Source organism: Egretta garzetta, unplaced genomic scaffold (assembly GCF_000687185.1).
Source record: "Egretta garzetta isolate BGI_Z169 unplaced genomic scaffold, ASM68718v1 scaffold16, whole genome shotgun sequence".
In the NCBI taxonomy this organism is placed as follows: Eukaryota; Metazoa; Chordata; class Aves; order Pelecaniformes; family Ardeidae; genus Egretta; species Egretta garzetta.
Window position 1 is genome coordinate 1,685,682 of NW_009260022.1, and position 13,334 is coordinate 1,699,015.

The window sequence follows — 13,334 nt, forward strand, 5'->3', positions numbered from 1 at the left end:
AAATTTTATTTACTCAGACCGTCAGACTAATGCCAACCCGGGGTAAATAGTGTCTAGATGTGCTTACTCAGTTTGTGAACTGTGTTTGGTAATAAAACACGCAGAATGGCAGAGGAAATAATTCTGTCAAGCAGTTTCTTTTATTCTGATTAAACCAATTGTTTTCATATATGCAAAGTAGTAAAATAACTAGTCTTTGTCTGTCACTTATGTGCTCTTTGTTTACTATGCAAAATGGAGTGTACTGGAGGGGGGGGCTGTACCAGTTCATTTCTTTGTAGACGACCTTACCCTTTAAGACATATTAACACTGTGGTTTTTTCCCCTGTATGAAAATATTATATTTTAAAGTATTTTCATCTGATAATAATTGTTTTTATTTGCCTACAGTCTTTGCTCAGCATTCGTGGCTCCCTGTTTTCCCCAAGGCGCAATAGCAGAACAAGTCTTTTCAGCTTCAGAGGTCGAGCAAAGGATGTAGGATCAGAAAATGACTTTGCTGATGATGAGCACAGCACTTTTGAAGACAATGAGAGCAGAAGAGATTCTCTCTTTGTTCCTCATAGACATGGTGAACGGCGCAACAGTAACATTAGTCAGGCCAGTAGGTCATCCAGGACGGTACCTCCACTTCCAGCAAATGGGAAGATGCACAGCACTGTGGATTGCAATGGAGTAGTTTCTTTAGTCGGTGGGCCGCCAGCTCTGACGTCACCTACTGGACAGCTTCTGCCAGAGGTGATGATTGATAAAGCAGCCACTGCTAGCAATGTAAGGAAGTCTGCAATAGCTCAGGCATGATGTCCTCTCCCTGTATGATCAGCTACTGTTTCTACAAAATTTAGTCACTTGGGAATGATTCCCTTTCTGGCCAAGCTGAGAATGCTCCTTTCATATATTCCAGTTATAAGCTAAAGTAGAAACTGAAAATATATGCTCATTTACTGGGAATTAACAGAATAGCATAGTGAACCACTGAATAAATGTAGTATGTGTAGTCTTATACTCATTGATTCATTATGCTAACTGAAGACTTAACTGGAAAATTCTGTATTTGTATATCAGACAGGATACCAAAATGGGAAAAAAATTGTAAATTAATTAAATTTACTTAATGGAATATATTAAACAAGTATTTAACTTCCCACTGACCGTATATGAAACTTGATATAACACTGATGGTACAACTTACATGGGTTGTGATAGTGTTCCTAGGTTTCTAGGTTTTCAGGAGGGAGATGTCAACATTGTTAAATATTTTTTCTTTTATTGTGTTTGAAAACCTGTGCTAGGAAATTGGTAATTTATTCTAAATTAAGAGTTATCTTAAGAAAATACACTTTTTGTGCTTTTACTGCTAGCTGTGTGGGCTGTGCATTTTCATGTTTAGAAAAAGACTTCACTGCCTAATTAGAAAGATATTTATGGCAGAGCTTATTGACAAGCATTGAGGAACTTTTTACAGTGTAAAAACTGTTTAAAGTCTACAAGCTGTTCTACTGTCTCATCCCTGTTTCAGCAAAATGCTTAAAAACATATTCTTTAAGCACAAGAGCAATCCTACTGATGTATTTGACTACTTGCTGCATACAAAGTTAGGCATACATTAGTCTACTGCAAAACCACAGCATAATTGGAGCTTGGTGCCTGACAGCAGAGTGTTTTTAACCATTATACTTTTATAATAATTTACAATGTTATTCTTATTAAATGAACAATCAATAGGCTATTTTATCAGTGTTTTATTTTCAGGGCACTACTACAGAAACTGACTTAAGAAAGAGACGGTCTAGTTCTTATCATGTTCCTATGGACTACCTAACAGATCCTAGTGCAAGGCAAAGAGCAATGAGTATAGCCAGCATGCTTACAAACACAATGGAAGGTACGTAACAGAATTTTTGTATGACAAGGCCATAAAGTGCTATTAAATGTATGATGCATTAAGAGTAGTGGTGTTTTAAGGCAGCTATTTCAGCCTAAAGGGTACAGGCAAGATGGTTTGTATATAGAGGTAGTGGGGTTTTTTTAAAGATGGACTGATATATTTGGAAAAGCAGTCAAGCTTTCAATATACTGATAGGTTTGAGGTGAAAGCAGCAAACTTCCAAGTTAAATGCAAGCCGAAAGCAATTGATTAATGCAGTGTTTCTCTAGAGTTATGTTTTGGGGTAAAAGCTCTTTTTAGATTACTGAAATGGCTATACTTCTTGCAGTAGAACAATCCCCTTCTACCAATTCACCAGACATGCTGTTTCACAAAAGAAGGATCCTATTCTTTCTGTAAGGCTAAATACAATGAATCTGAATCATGGAATTAAGCAACTACTTGTAAGAATGGCCAAAACATTACTTTGAGGCTTAAATGATTGTGCCCAAAACAGCAAATGGGAAGGTAATAATGAGCATGTTTGCACATGTGGACCATAATGCTGTATAAATAGTTGTCTGCTTTCAGGTTTGTTCTAAATGTTTATCTTTCATGAGGAAAATGTTAAATATTTTATTCATTCTATGTATAGAATCATAGAATAGTTTGGGTTGGAAGGGACCTTAAAGATCATCTAGTTCCAACCCCCCTGCCATGGGTAGGGACACCTTCCACTTGATCAGGTTGCTCAAAGCCTTATCCAACCTGGCCTTGAACACTTCCAGCGAGGGGGCATCCACAACTTCTCTGGGCAACCTGTTCCGGTGTCTCACCCCTCACAGTAAAGAGTTTCTTCCTAATATATAAATCTACCCTCTTTCAGTTTAGAATCATTACCCCTTGTCCTATCACTACCCTCCCTGATAAAGAGTCCCTCCCTGACTTTCCTGTAGGCCCTCTTTAAGTACAGGGAGGCTGCTATAAAGTCTTCCCAGAGCCTTCTCTTCTCTAGGCTGTCCCAACTCTCTCAGCCTGTCCTCATATGAGAGGTGCTCCAGCCCCCTGATCATCTTTGTGGCCCTCCTCTGGACTCACTCTAACAGGTCCATGTTTTCCTTATGCTGGGGACCCCACAGCTGAATGCAGTACTCCAGGTGGGGTCTCATGAGAGCAGAGTGGAGGGTGAGAATCACCTCCCTCGACCTGCTGGCCACACTTCTTTTGATACAGCCTAGGATGAGATTGGCTTTCTGGGCTGTGAGCGCACATTGCCAGCTCATATTAAGATTTTCATCCACCAATACCCCCAAGTCTTTCTCCACAGTGCTGCTCTCAATCCACTCATCGCCCTGCCTGTATGCCAGATTTCTAAGACAAATGTCTGTTTTGCGTCCTGTGTAACATTTGCTTGTGAATGGTTATTTTATCTATGGAGTATTTAGTATTCTTTTTACATCAAATTTAAAACATAGTGGGACAGATTATTTTTAATTGTAATTTCTTTTGACTGACTGTAGTCTTGGTTTCAAAAGGTCTACAATATCAACACAGTTTATCAACACTACCTTGGAAAACAGCATTTAGGCCTCAAGGAAATACCCAGGTGATACTGCAATAGAGAATTATGTTTAAAATGTTATTTTCATTTTTCTCTCTAGAACTGGAAGAATCCAGACAGAAATGCCCACCATGCTGGTATAAATTTGCTAACACTTGCTTGATTTGGGACTGCTGTACTCCCTGGCTGAAAGTCAAACATATTGTAAATTTGATTGTCATGGACCCATTTGTTGATCTGGCCATTACTATCTGCATTGTCCTAAACACCCTGTTCATGGCCATGGAGCACTATCCAATGACAGAACAGTTTAGTGGTGTGCTTTCAGTAGGAAACCTTGTAAGTATTTCATGATGTACCATGTATGCCAAATGCATTTTTCATAAATATTTCTTCTGTGACCTATGTACACATGTTTAAAAGAAAATGTTAACTAGAAATTTATAGGCTTGGGAGGGTTGAATTTAAATTTAAGCTGTACTGAATCCCTCTTTGTGGACATTTGTGGATTTCACCACTCTTGCTTTATGGAGCAAAAGACAGCAAGATTTATTGAGTCAATGTGCATTTTGATTTTTAAAACATTCAACTTCTATCATTGAAGCTGATTAAAGGAATTTATCTAATTTTTTTTTTCTTGGATGGATACTTACAAATCATAAGAACTTTCAGTTCCATTCCCAAACCTGTTTCGCTCTTGACTAGCACCTTCTGAGGTACTGGGTGCTCAGGAAATTGTAGAGAGGAAAGCATGAGATATACTGCAACTCTAAAGGAAATGGTTAAATGGATTGACAGTGCCTTCCACAGGTCATCCTGAAGGAGAATGGTTCTGCTCAACTTTCAGTATAATTTTTTTGTTTCTTAATAAAATAATTATCCCTCTCATAAACTTATCTTTATCCCTAGAAGCAAAAAGATGTCACAAGGGCAAAGATGAGATCTAAGAAGGAAAAAATGAGCAATAAAATCACAAGAGATTCTGTGTATGGGTATTTATACGTGCATATTAGCAAGCTAGATAAAAACCGTATTTTTCCCACTTCACCTATTTTTCTTTGGGAACCAAACATTGCAATGCTTATGTAAGCTTCAAATATTAATTTAATTCCTAACCCCAATATATGGCAATATAGAGAAGCTATTCACATTTATCATGGATTGCTTGCTGAAGATATAACTTACCAAAAGTTGATACTGTTAGTTTTATTTTTTTAATATTTTCTCATTAAACTGGAGTAAGAAACTGTATTTTCCTTGCAGGTGTTTACTGGAATTTTCACAGCAGAAATGTTTCTCAAGATAATTGCCATGGATCCTTATTATTATTTCCAAGAGGGATGGAATATTTTTGATGGTTTTATTGTGAGTCTTAGTTTAATGGAGCTTGGCCTTGCAAATGTAGAAGGATTATCTGTCCTTCGATCATTCCGATTGGTAAATATACTAATAAACTATGTTTCTACGTTATATTTTTGTATTTGTGCATTATGTTGTGCATTTCTCATTTGTACATTATATGTTTGGCTAAGAAAGAAGACCTTTTCATAAGAATTTACAAAATACTAAATTGCATACCCACTAGATGGCATGTATCTATTATGTCAAGTTTGTTTTACGTACTATCTCAGTGATGTCTATTTCTTCTTCAAGACATTGCCAAGTTCAATTCTGTTCTTGCAGTGAATGTGCTTTAAGGATTAACTTTTTTTAATAGTAGTATCTCGTAGAGTCTTTTTCTCTCTACATGAGGGACTAAAAAATGCAAGAGCCACAGGCCCTCACTACCTGTGACTGAAGATTAGTAAATCGCTTAGTAAAAAACGGATTAGCTAATAAAAGCTTATTGACAGTTTTAGCTGATAGACTTCCATTACAAGTTTGCTTACATGGTTAGTTTTAGAAGGGAGCGGTGTTAAGATTTTTCTTTGGATAGGGATTTTTCATCACTACCAGCCTTCTCATTATCATCCTGTGCAAGGGTCCATCTCCTAACAACTTTTCTGTTTGGAAGTCACTACAGTATCTCTGTTACTAGATATCTCTGTCATGAATAGGAACTTGAAAAACCTTGGTGTTGCTGAAGACTAGGCTAGCATGAAAGTTAATGTTCAGATTCTCTTCTGAAAAGACCTACACAGTAAGACATGTGAAACTAGAGTTCCTAGTCATCAAACTCAACTTTTGCCTTAAAGAAAAAATATTTAACTTTAAATAAAAGTTAAATAAACCCCCTTCAAAAAAAAAAGACTGGGGTTAAATTTGTCCATTTGCTGGTTCTTTTTATAGTATTATATTGCATTTTGCCTAAAGTCTAATATCTCTCTGGAATGACTTTTCCGTCAATAAGAGAATTCTCTTTTTTAACTTCGCATCTATGTATTTTATTTATGTCACATCCAATGAAATAATATTTAGATTTAGATTCCTTTTAGTATTCTCCTCTTTCAGTTGTCTGAACACTTGCTATATCTTTCCAAATAATTTAATTTTTATCTGTTTCAAGCTGGATTTTAATATAACTGTTCCCTTTGTCTGCTTTTCTCAATGTTGTACGACAAACTGTTGTTAAAGATACTTGCAAGTAACTTGTATGCCTGTCATTAACAACTCTAGCTTGTTTCTCTTTCTAGGCAAAGCATTTCTTCCATCTCTCTGCCAGTTAAGATGAAAGAGATCTGGAAGTGTCTATATACTTACAATCCTGTTAAACTGATCTCATTTCATACGTACTGGTTTATTTTTAGTGATGTTCTCTTAGAGTTAGCTAAAGGAGAAAGACTGTTTTGTCCAACTTGTCCAACAAGTACAACTTGTTTATAGACATCTAAAGTCACTAAAAGAGGCAAAGTGTGAATTGGAGACTTTGTGATAGTTGCAATGTAATTGAAATGAGCATAGAGACAGTATTTCTCACTTTTTAGTACTTGAATCAGGACTTAAGACTGCTGATGTCTAGTGTTGTACGAGGAACTGGAAACATAAATTTTGTAACTGAAGTTTCTAAAGGTAACATGAGACATGATTTAGACACAAGGTAACTGAAATATAAAACGTATAGCAATAATTTCATTACAAATTGTAACATGAATAACTGTATACTGTTCTGTTTTGCAGCTTCGAGTTTTCAAATTGGCAAAATCTTGGCCAACTCTAAATATGCTGATTAAGATTATTGGCAACTCAGTGGGGGCTTTGGGAAATCTGACCCTGGTGCTGGCCATCATTGTGTTCATTTTTGCTGTGGTTGGGATGCAGCTGTTTGGGAAAAGCTACAAGGAATGTGTCTGCAAGATCTCTAGCGACTGTGAACTTCCACGCTGGCACATGCATGACTTTTTCCACTCTTTCTTGATTGTGTTTCGAGTGTTGTGTGGAGAATGGATAGAAACGATGTGGGACTGCATGGAGGTTGCAGGCCAAACCATGTGCCTTACGGTCTTCATGATGGTCATGGTGATTGGAAACCTAGTGGTACGTAATCATTGGGGCTTTTTAAAAACTATTAGAACGTGTTTTCTATTCTCCATTATTTAGAAATCAGAGATGAAGACTGGAGGAGGACTTTAGGAGAACATGTAATTCATTTGCCCTTGCTCTAAACCAGGTTCAAATATACCTTGATCATTTATGAAAAATGTTTGTCTACCTTTTCTTTATATCTTCAGTAAGCTTATAACCTCTTTAGTAAGATCAGTGCTCAATTATGCTTATAGCTAAAAATGCCTTTTAAAAAACCACCTAACTCAAATAACCTTTTACAGCCAATTAAACTGGCTGGTCTCGATAGTGATGGAAAACGGTTGGTCTTCATGATGATATTTATATTACTTAAAGGCTTACTGTTTCCACTTTCAGTCTTTTCTTTCTGAAACTAAGTAAGTCTAGCTGTTCCATTTTTTCAAATAGGTGATGATTTCTAAACTACTGATCCCTTTTGCTACTGGCCTCTGAATTCCTCCCAAGCAGCATTTTGGATAGAGACACAAGTATTGAATAATGTGGAATAATTATACTTCTGTGTCTTACACCCAACATTCTTTGTGTTACATCCCCAAATGACATATGAAATTTCTGTACCAGCATTGTTTTCCCGATGCAGCCTATATGCCTTTTTCTGCAGTGCTTCCACCTTGCCAGTTTTCACACCTTCTGTATATGTACTTTTCATTTTTTTGTAACAACATTTCCACACTAGTACTTCAGAATTAAATGCCATATTGATTTTGAATCATTTCACCAATTTACTGTGGTTATGCCTAATTGTAGTTCTTTCTTGTTGAGTCCTAGCATCCCTTCTCTTTTTGGTATCATCCACAAATCTTATAAATACGCTTATCCACAAATGTGAGACTGCTGTGATATACTTTCTAAAATATTCTGCAAGTTTGAACAGGAAGGATTGACAAACATAATTTAAATTTGATTTTTGACCAGTTTTGCACATAGTCTGTCATAATTACATGTAGCCCAAATTTCTCTGGTATTTTTGTAAAATGTCAGGCAAGAAAGTCCAAAATAGTTTCCTAAAATTGAGGTGTATCACATCTGTGGACTTTTTATCTCTTAGCTAGTTTTCCTGCCCAAAACAAAAGTAGACCGATAAATTCTTGGCAAATATATGTTTATTATATTCTGAATTAGAGACACTGAAATTATGGTCTGTTGAACTGTAGAAGACAGTCGGCCTGCATTCCCCTCGCCTGTGAACACAGCAGTGCATGTAGCTTGCATAAATTACTACATCATTTCATATCCTGCCTCCTTATGTCATTCTCCATGTGCAGACATGCACTACTTCTAGTGTGGAGGAGGAAGTCAAGGAACAGTTCAAATTTTCACCTATACTAGTCAAGTTAAACAAGCTAAAAGTATTTTTGGCAATTTATAATAAAACTTGGGGGACAGGGATTATGGACTGGAAAGAATAGCAGGAAGGTGGGTTGAAATAAGGTGCTAGCTGTGAAATAAAAATTATGTCATGTTGAACCACCCATAATGGAATGACTTTTATGACTTAAAAATAAGAGATCCAGTGTATTTTCTCCTTACTGTCTTTTAGGTACTCAACCTCTTTTTGGCCTTGCTGCTGAGCTCATTTAGTTCAGACAACCTTGCTGCTACGGACGATGATAATGAAATGAACAATCTACAGATTGCTGTAGCAAGGATTCAGAAAGGCATAGATTATGTGAAGAGAAAAGTGCGTGAATTCATCCAAAAAGCCTTCGTTAGAAAGCAGAAAGTTTTAGATGAAATCAAACCTCTTGAAGACCTAAACAACAAAAAAGACAGCTGTATTTCCAACCACACAATAGTAGAAATAGGTAAAAACCTTGCCTATCTTAAAGAAGGGAATGGAACTACCAGTGGCATAGGCAGCAGCGTGGAAAAATATGTTGTTGATGAAAGTGATTACATGTCATTCATAAACAACCCAAGTCTTACTGTGACAGTGCCAATTGCTGTCGGGGAATCAGATTTTGAAAATCTAAATACAGAGGAGTTCAGCAGTGAGTCAGACCTGGAAGAAAGCAAAGAGGTAAGACTACTTCTATATTTACAATACTCTGATGCTTTTCTTTTTTTCCTAAGGTTACTAGTGTTGAATCAAATCTAATTCCTGTATAACAGCATATACAAACTTGTAATGGTATTTAAGGCAAATTGATGTAAGGTTGTGGGTTTTGAGTGAGATGGTAGTACAGTACTGCATTTACAGTAATAATCAAGATGCATAAGACAATTTTTTAGAAAAATTGCTGCTTTTCTTCTATTTTATTTAGTTAAATCATTAACAAGAAAATGAACCAACTTAATAGCCCTGGATACCAAAAGTCTTACAAAATGGGATGTGTGTGTGTACAAGTTTCTCCATGCAGTGCAGTTTATTTACTCTTTTGTCTGCTTTCTGGAGTGCCTCCTGTCAAATTAACAGTTCATTCTGATGCTTTTAACCTTCTCAATATAGTCAAAATACATTTAGATACGTCATAACTACATTTGAATACTGGACCAGCATCACTAAATGATTTCACATTAAGTCACTAATAATCCGTCTGATAGCAGCAGAACCACTGAAGAAGTGAAGTAATGGCCTTATGGTAAAAAAGTTATGAAGCTTTATATCTCAATGTAAGATCCTTTCACATGGCTACCTATCGTCATTTTTAAAGCTTTAAGACATTTGAATATGTTACCCACTGTGGCTGGAAGAAAATGTACCTCTTTCTGGCACAATGTGGTGCTAAGTGGACAAATCCGAGCTAGCACTTAATGAGTTACAGTTGACACTGAAGCCATTATTATTATTATGTTAACCCAGTGCTCTGTCCTGAACAATTGTACATGGTGGAGGCACACCACCTCAAGTGCATTAAGTCTGTACTATGCTTAGTACCGATGCTAGTTCATTCAGAATTAGCATGGGCAGTACTGCATGCTATGGTGTAGACATAAACTAACATAAAAGTTTTCATAAGTGATTTCCTCATATCAGCATAAATATGGATAAGATTCTAGTAATTCTTACCCTGAGATCCTTTTTTGTACAGACTACATCACACACTCATATTTTCTTGTTTCTTTTCAGAAATGTCTTTACTGTTCTTTTAAAAATACATCTTTTTTGCAGATTGTTTGTGTCAGTATTTATCTTACTCTTCAAAACCATGACCTGGGTGTAGAACAAAGCAGAAGTTGTCGTAGTTTAACCTTTAATTGTTGTGTGTAATGAAGAGGGTGATTATATGAAAGTTTCTTTGTCTGAATGTAGGATTTTGGTTGATTCTATTCAATCTTTGTACATAGGGTAAGAAAAGGAATCTTCTTCAGGCACCTTTACACCACACAGGGCTAGTGCATTGTTCTGTCCTTCCATTCTTCTGCTGTTCCATTGTTCTATTGTCCCATTGTTAACTGTTTCAAAACTTACTGCTGCCAAAGGAGCAGCAAATTCTACTGCTAATCTGGTCAAATTCCACCTATCAGTGAGATCATGCATAATGATTGCATGTAACAGTAATGACACAGGTTATTTTTCTGTCTTTTTGTAAATCACATAGTTTCTTGGTATAGGCCTGGTCCTTCTGGGTTTGTTCTTTTTTTCCCACTAATCATGTTAAAGTCCACCTACCACTTTGAGCCTTTTCCCTGCTTAGCAACTAGTGATAGCCAGAGGATGTACTGAAAGTTTGGGAATAAAGAGTCTTAAGTTAAATTTCAGTACTAGGAAACAGAGTACTTTGGATTTCTTCATCACAAAATATTTATTGCTGTCTTGGTGAAGTAACAAATACCTATCTGTCACTCTGTATTGTCTGTAAACTTAGTATAGTATTTCCATCAGTTTCAAGGATGCTGTCAACCTAAACCTATCATTTTTCAAAAACATTCTAAATTCCTCAGTTGGAAAGTGTGAAGAAGATACTGTTAGTTTATTCTGCAGATATATTGTAACTGGCAACGATGCTTCAGATGATTTTACTGTATGAATGACATTAAAAGAAAATTTTCTGACACAGATACAATCTGAGATGTTAACTGTGACGTCCCAGGACAACCAGAATCATGCACTCAGGAAAACTCTCCTCTCTTCGGTACTTATTTTGAGCTCCCACCCATATCAGATTAATTCTGATAATGCTACTGATTCTGATACTACCACTACTCATGGTAGTAGTAAACCATGATTTAAATTGTCCTATACACTTTTCCTATGCTTGTTCTTTTGTAAAGGTTATGAAGTTATATATGTATTAACTGACATTTTATCAAAACAGATTATAGCTCTGATAATTTTTAATTGGCAACTTCTCTGCAAAAAGTAATTTGGAAGTGTAATTGGATTCTACTAATTTAAATACTATATATCATTAAAGTGACAGAGAAAGAAGTAATTTAAATATTTTCATTAGTGATTATTAGATTAATTAGCCACTGAAGTCTGCTTTTAAAAATGCAATAACAGGACTGTTCTGTACTAGTGGAGTATTCTCCACTTCTTATGCTGAAGCTACAATTGTTATGCAGAAAATAATTTGTAATTCACTGAACTGGTCATAAGAAGGGACATGACTTTTGGTAGTGCCTAATGATAAAAGCATCAGTTTTCAGAAAGAAATCTTTCCCTGCTACAAAATCTGTTTATAATTTTTAACAGTCAGTAGTCAGTGGGTAAAATGCAGAAACTGCCTTGAAATAAGGACCAAATTTTGCATATAAATTCCCTGATCACCAACATTGTCCCTTTTGCTTCTTTTTGTAGTCCACTCAATCTTTAACTATTTACTGCACAAGAGTATTATGTCAGTAGAAGAGATGGAGGATGTACCTTATTCAAACCTATAGGCTGGTGGTTAGCAGGACTGAGTATGACCACAATTAAAATGGTGCATCTAATTCTTTGTTGTATAACAGGATGGTGTGACTGCTGACTGTTTTCATTAGCCAAATCTTTCCTTTTCCCAATGGAAGGACCACAACTGGGTTATTCTAGAAGGTGACAAAAATATTGGTTTGAATTCCTAGAGGGAAAATTTTAAAGTGGGTTATCCCACATTTGAGTCATGAGCTCCAGTCATTAATCTTCCACAATAAAAGAAGGGCTTTCTCCTCCAGATACAATATTTAAAAGAAAACAGTGTCCTCATTGCATTCTTGGAGGCACTTAATCCTGTAAATGTGTGTGTTAATCATGTTTCAGGAACTGCAAACTGATCAGGTGATAAGACAAAGAAATGCATATTTAGTCAGGGATGAGCTAGTGCCAAGCAGTTTTGACTGGTCAAGCCTGAAACTCTTCTGAGCATTCAGGACCAAAACTTCTTACTCTTGCAGAACTCAAAGGTGAAAGATTGAAGGGAAATGTTTACAAAATTCTTACACCTTCAAAAGACACACAGCAGTTAAGCAAAGACATTATGAGAAAATTTCTTATTTAAGTGCCTAAATTTCAAATAGATTTTAATCACAAAAGTGCATTTTTTTATCTTAACCCTAGTTCCTAGTCTTCTAGGATAATTCTTATCCACCATGGGTTTTGATATAGAGAACAGTGATGGCTTATTAGTCACAGGACCAACATTCTCGCCATGAAAATGATCCATAGCAAAAGAAAGCATTTTTTTTAATTTAAAAAGTGACTACAAATGGCTTTTTGTTCAAAGCTTCCCCTTTTTTGTAATGCCATAATGCGCGTCACATTTCTGCCCTCTCATGTTTTCCCATTCATATGATTCTGCTGTTGCCAAGTGTTGATCTGCCAGTCACTTCATTGCTTAGACCACAAATTAAAGGAGCTGAAATTAGAAACTGCCACCAAACCACGTTCAGTTAGCAGTATCCCAAAAGAAAGGCAGCTTAGGTATCCATGTACAGTGAGAACAGAGGACAGAAGACAGCCAGATGCTAATGAGTGTGTATCTGTGTGCTTTTGCTTTTCTCTGTGTATACACATGCACACACATATTCACTGTGGTATAGGGCAATAAGCTGAATTCTACAAAGTAATTACAATTTATTAGCAAATTTTAATTAACTATATTAATGTTTAGTGAATTCTTTATTGCAACATACATCTTTTACAGTATTTTGATGGTAATATTAACTGGATTATGCCTTTCTAGAAACAATACATACAATATTGTGCAAGCTAGTAGGTGTGAGTTTACAAGAAATTTTTTAGAAAATTGCCTGAAACCTGAGCCAGAATTAATTATGAGAACATTGCATCCATAAGAATTAGAGTACAGTAATAAAATGTAATAAGGAAATTAGAGAACAAATTTTAAATAAAACTTTACCATGGAAGTAGGGCCATTGACAAATATGGGGAGTCTGTTGTCCTATATGTGAAGGTCTGTGGACCTGAGCTGCATTACTGCTATCCAGAGTAGAAGCTATAAA

At 36.1% G+C, this 13,334-nt stretch overlaps 1 protein-coding gene across 1 annotated transcript in view; it reads left to right on the forward strand.

Annotated features, from left to right (window-relative positions):
* Positions 1–13,334, forward strand: part of SCN2A (sodium voltage-gated channel alpha subunit 2) — a 58,466-nt gene that overhangs the window by 20,463 nt on the left and 24,669 nt on the right. The window contains 6 exon segments of the mRNA XM_009640745.2: positions 391–771; positions 1,753–1,885; positions 3,529–3,767; positions 4,692–4,865; positions 6,546–6,902; positions 8,491–8,970. Of these exon segments, the coding sequence (XP_009639040.2) occupies positions 391–771; positions 1,753–1,885; positions 3,529–3,767; positions 4,692–4,865; positions 6,546–6,902; positions 8,491–8,970 (1,764 nt within the window).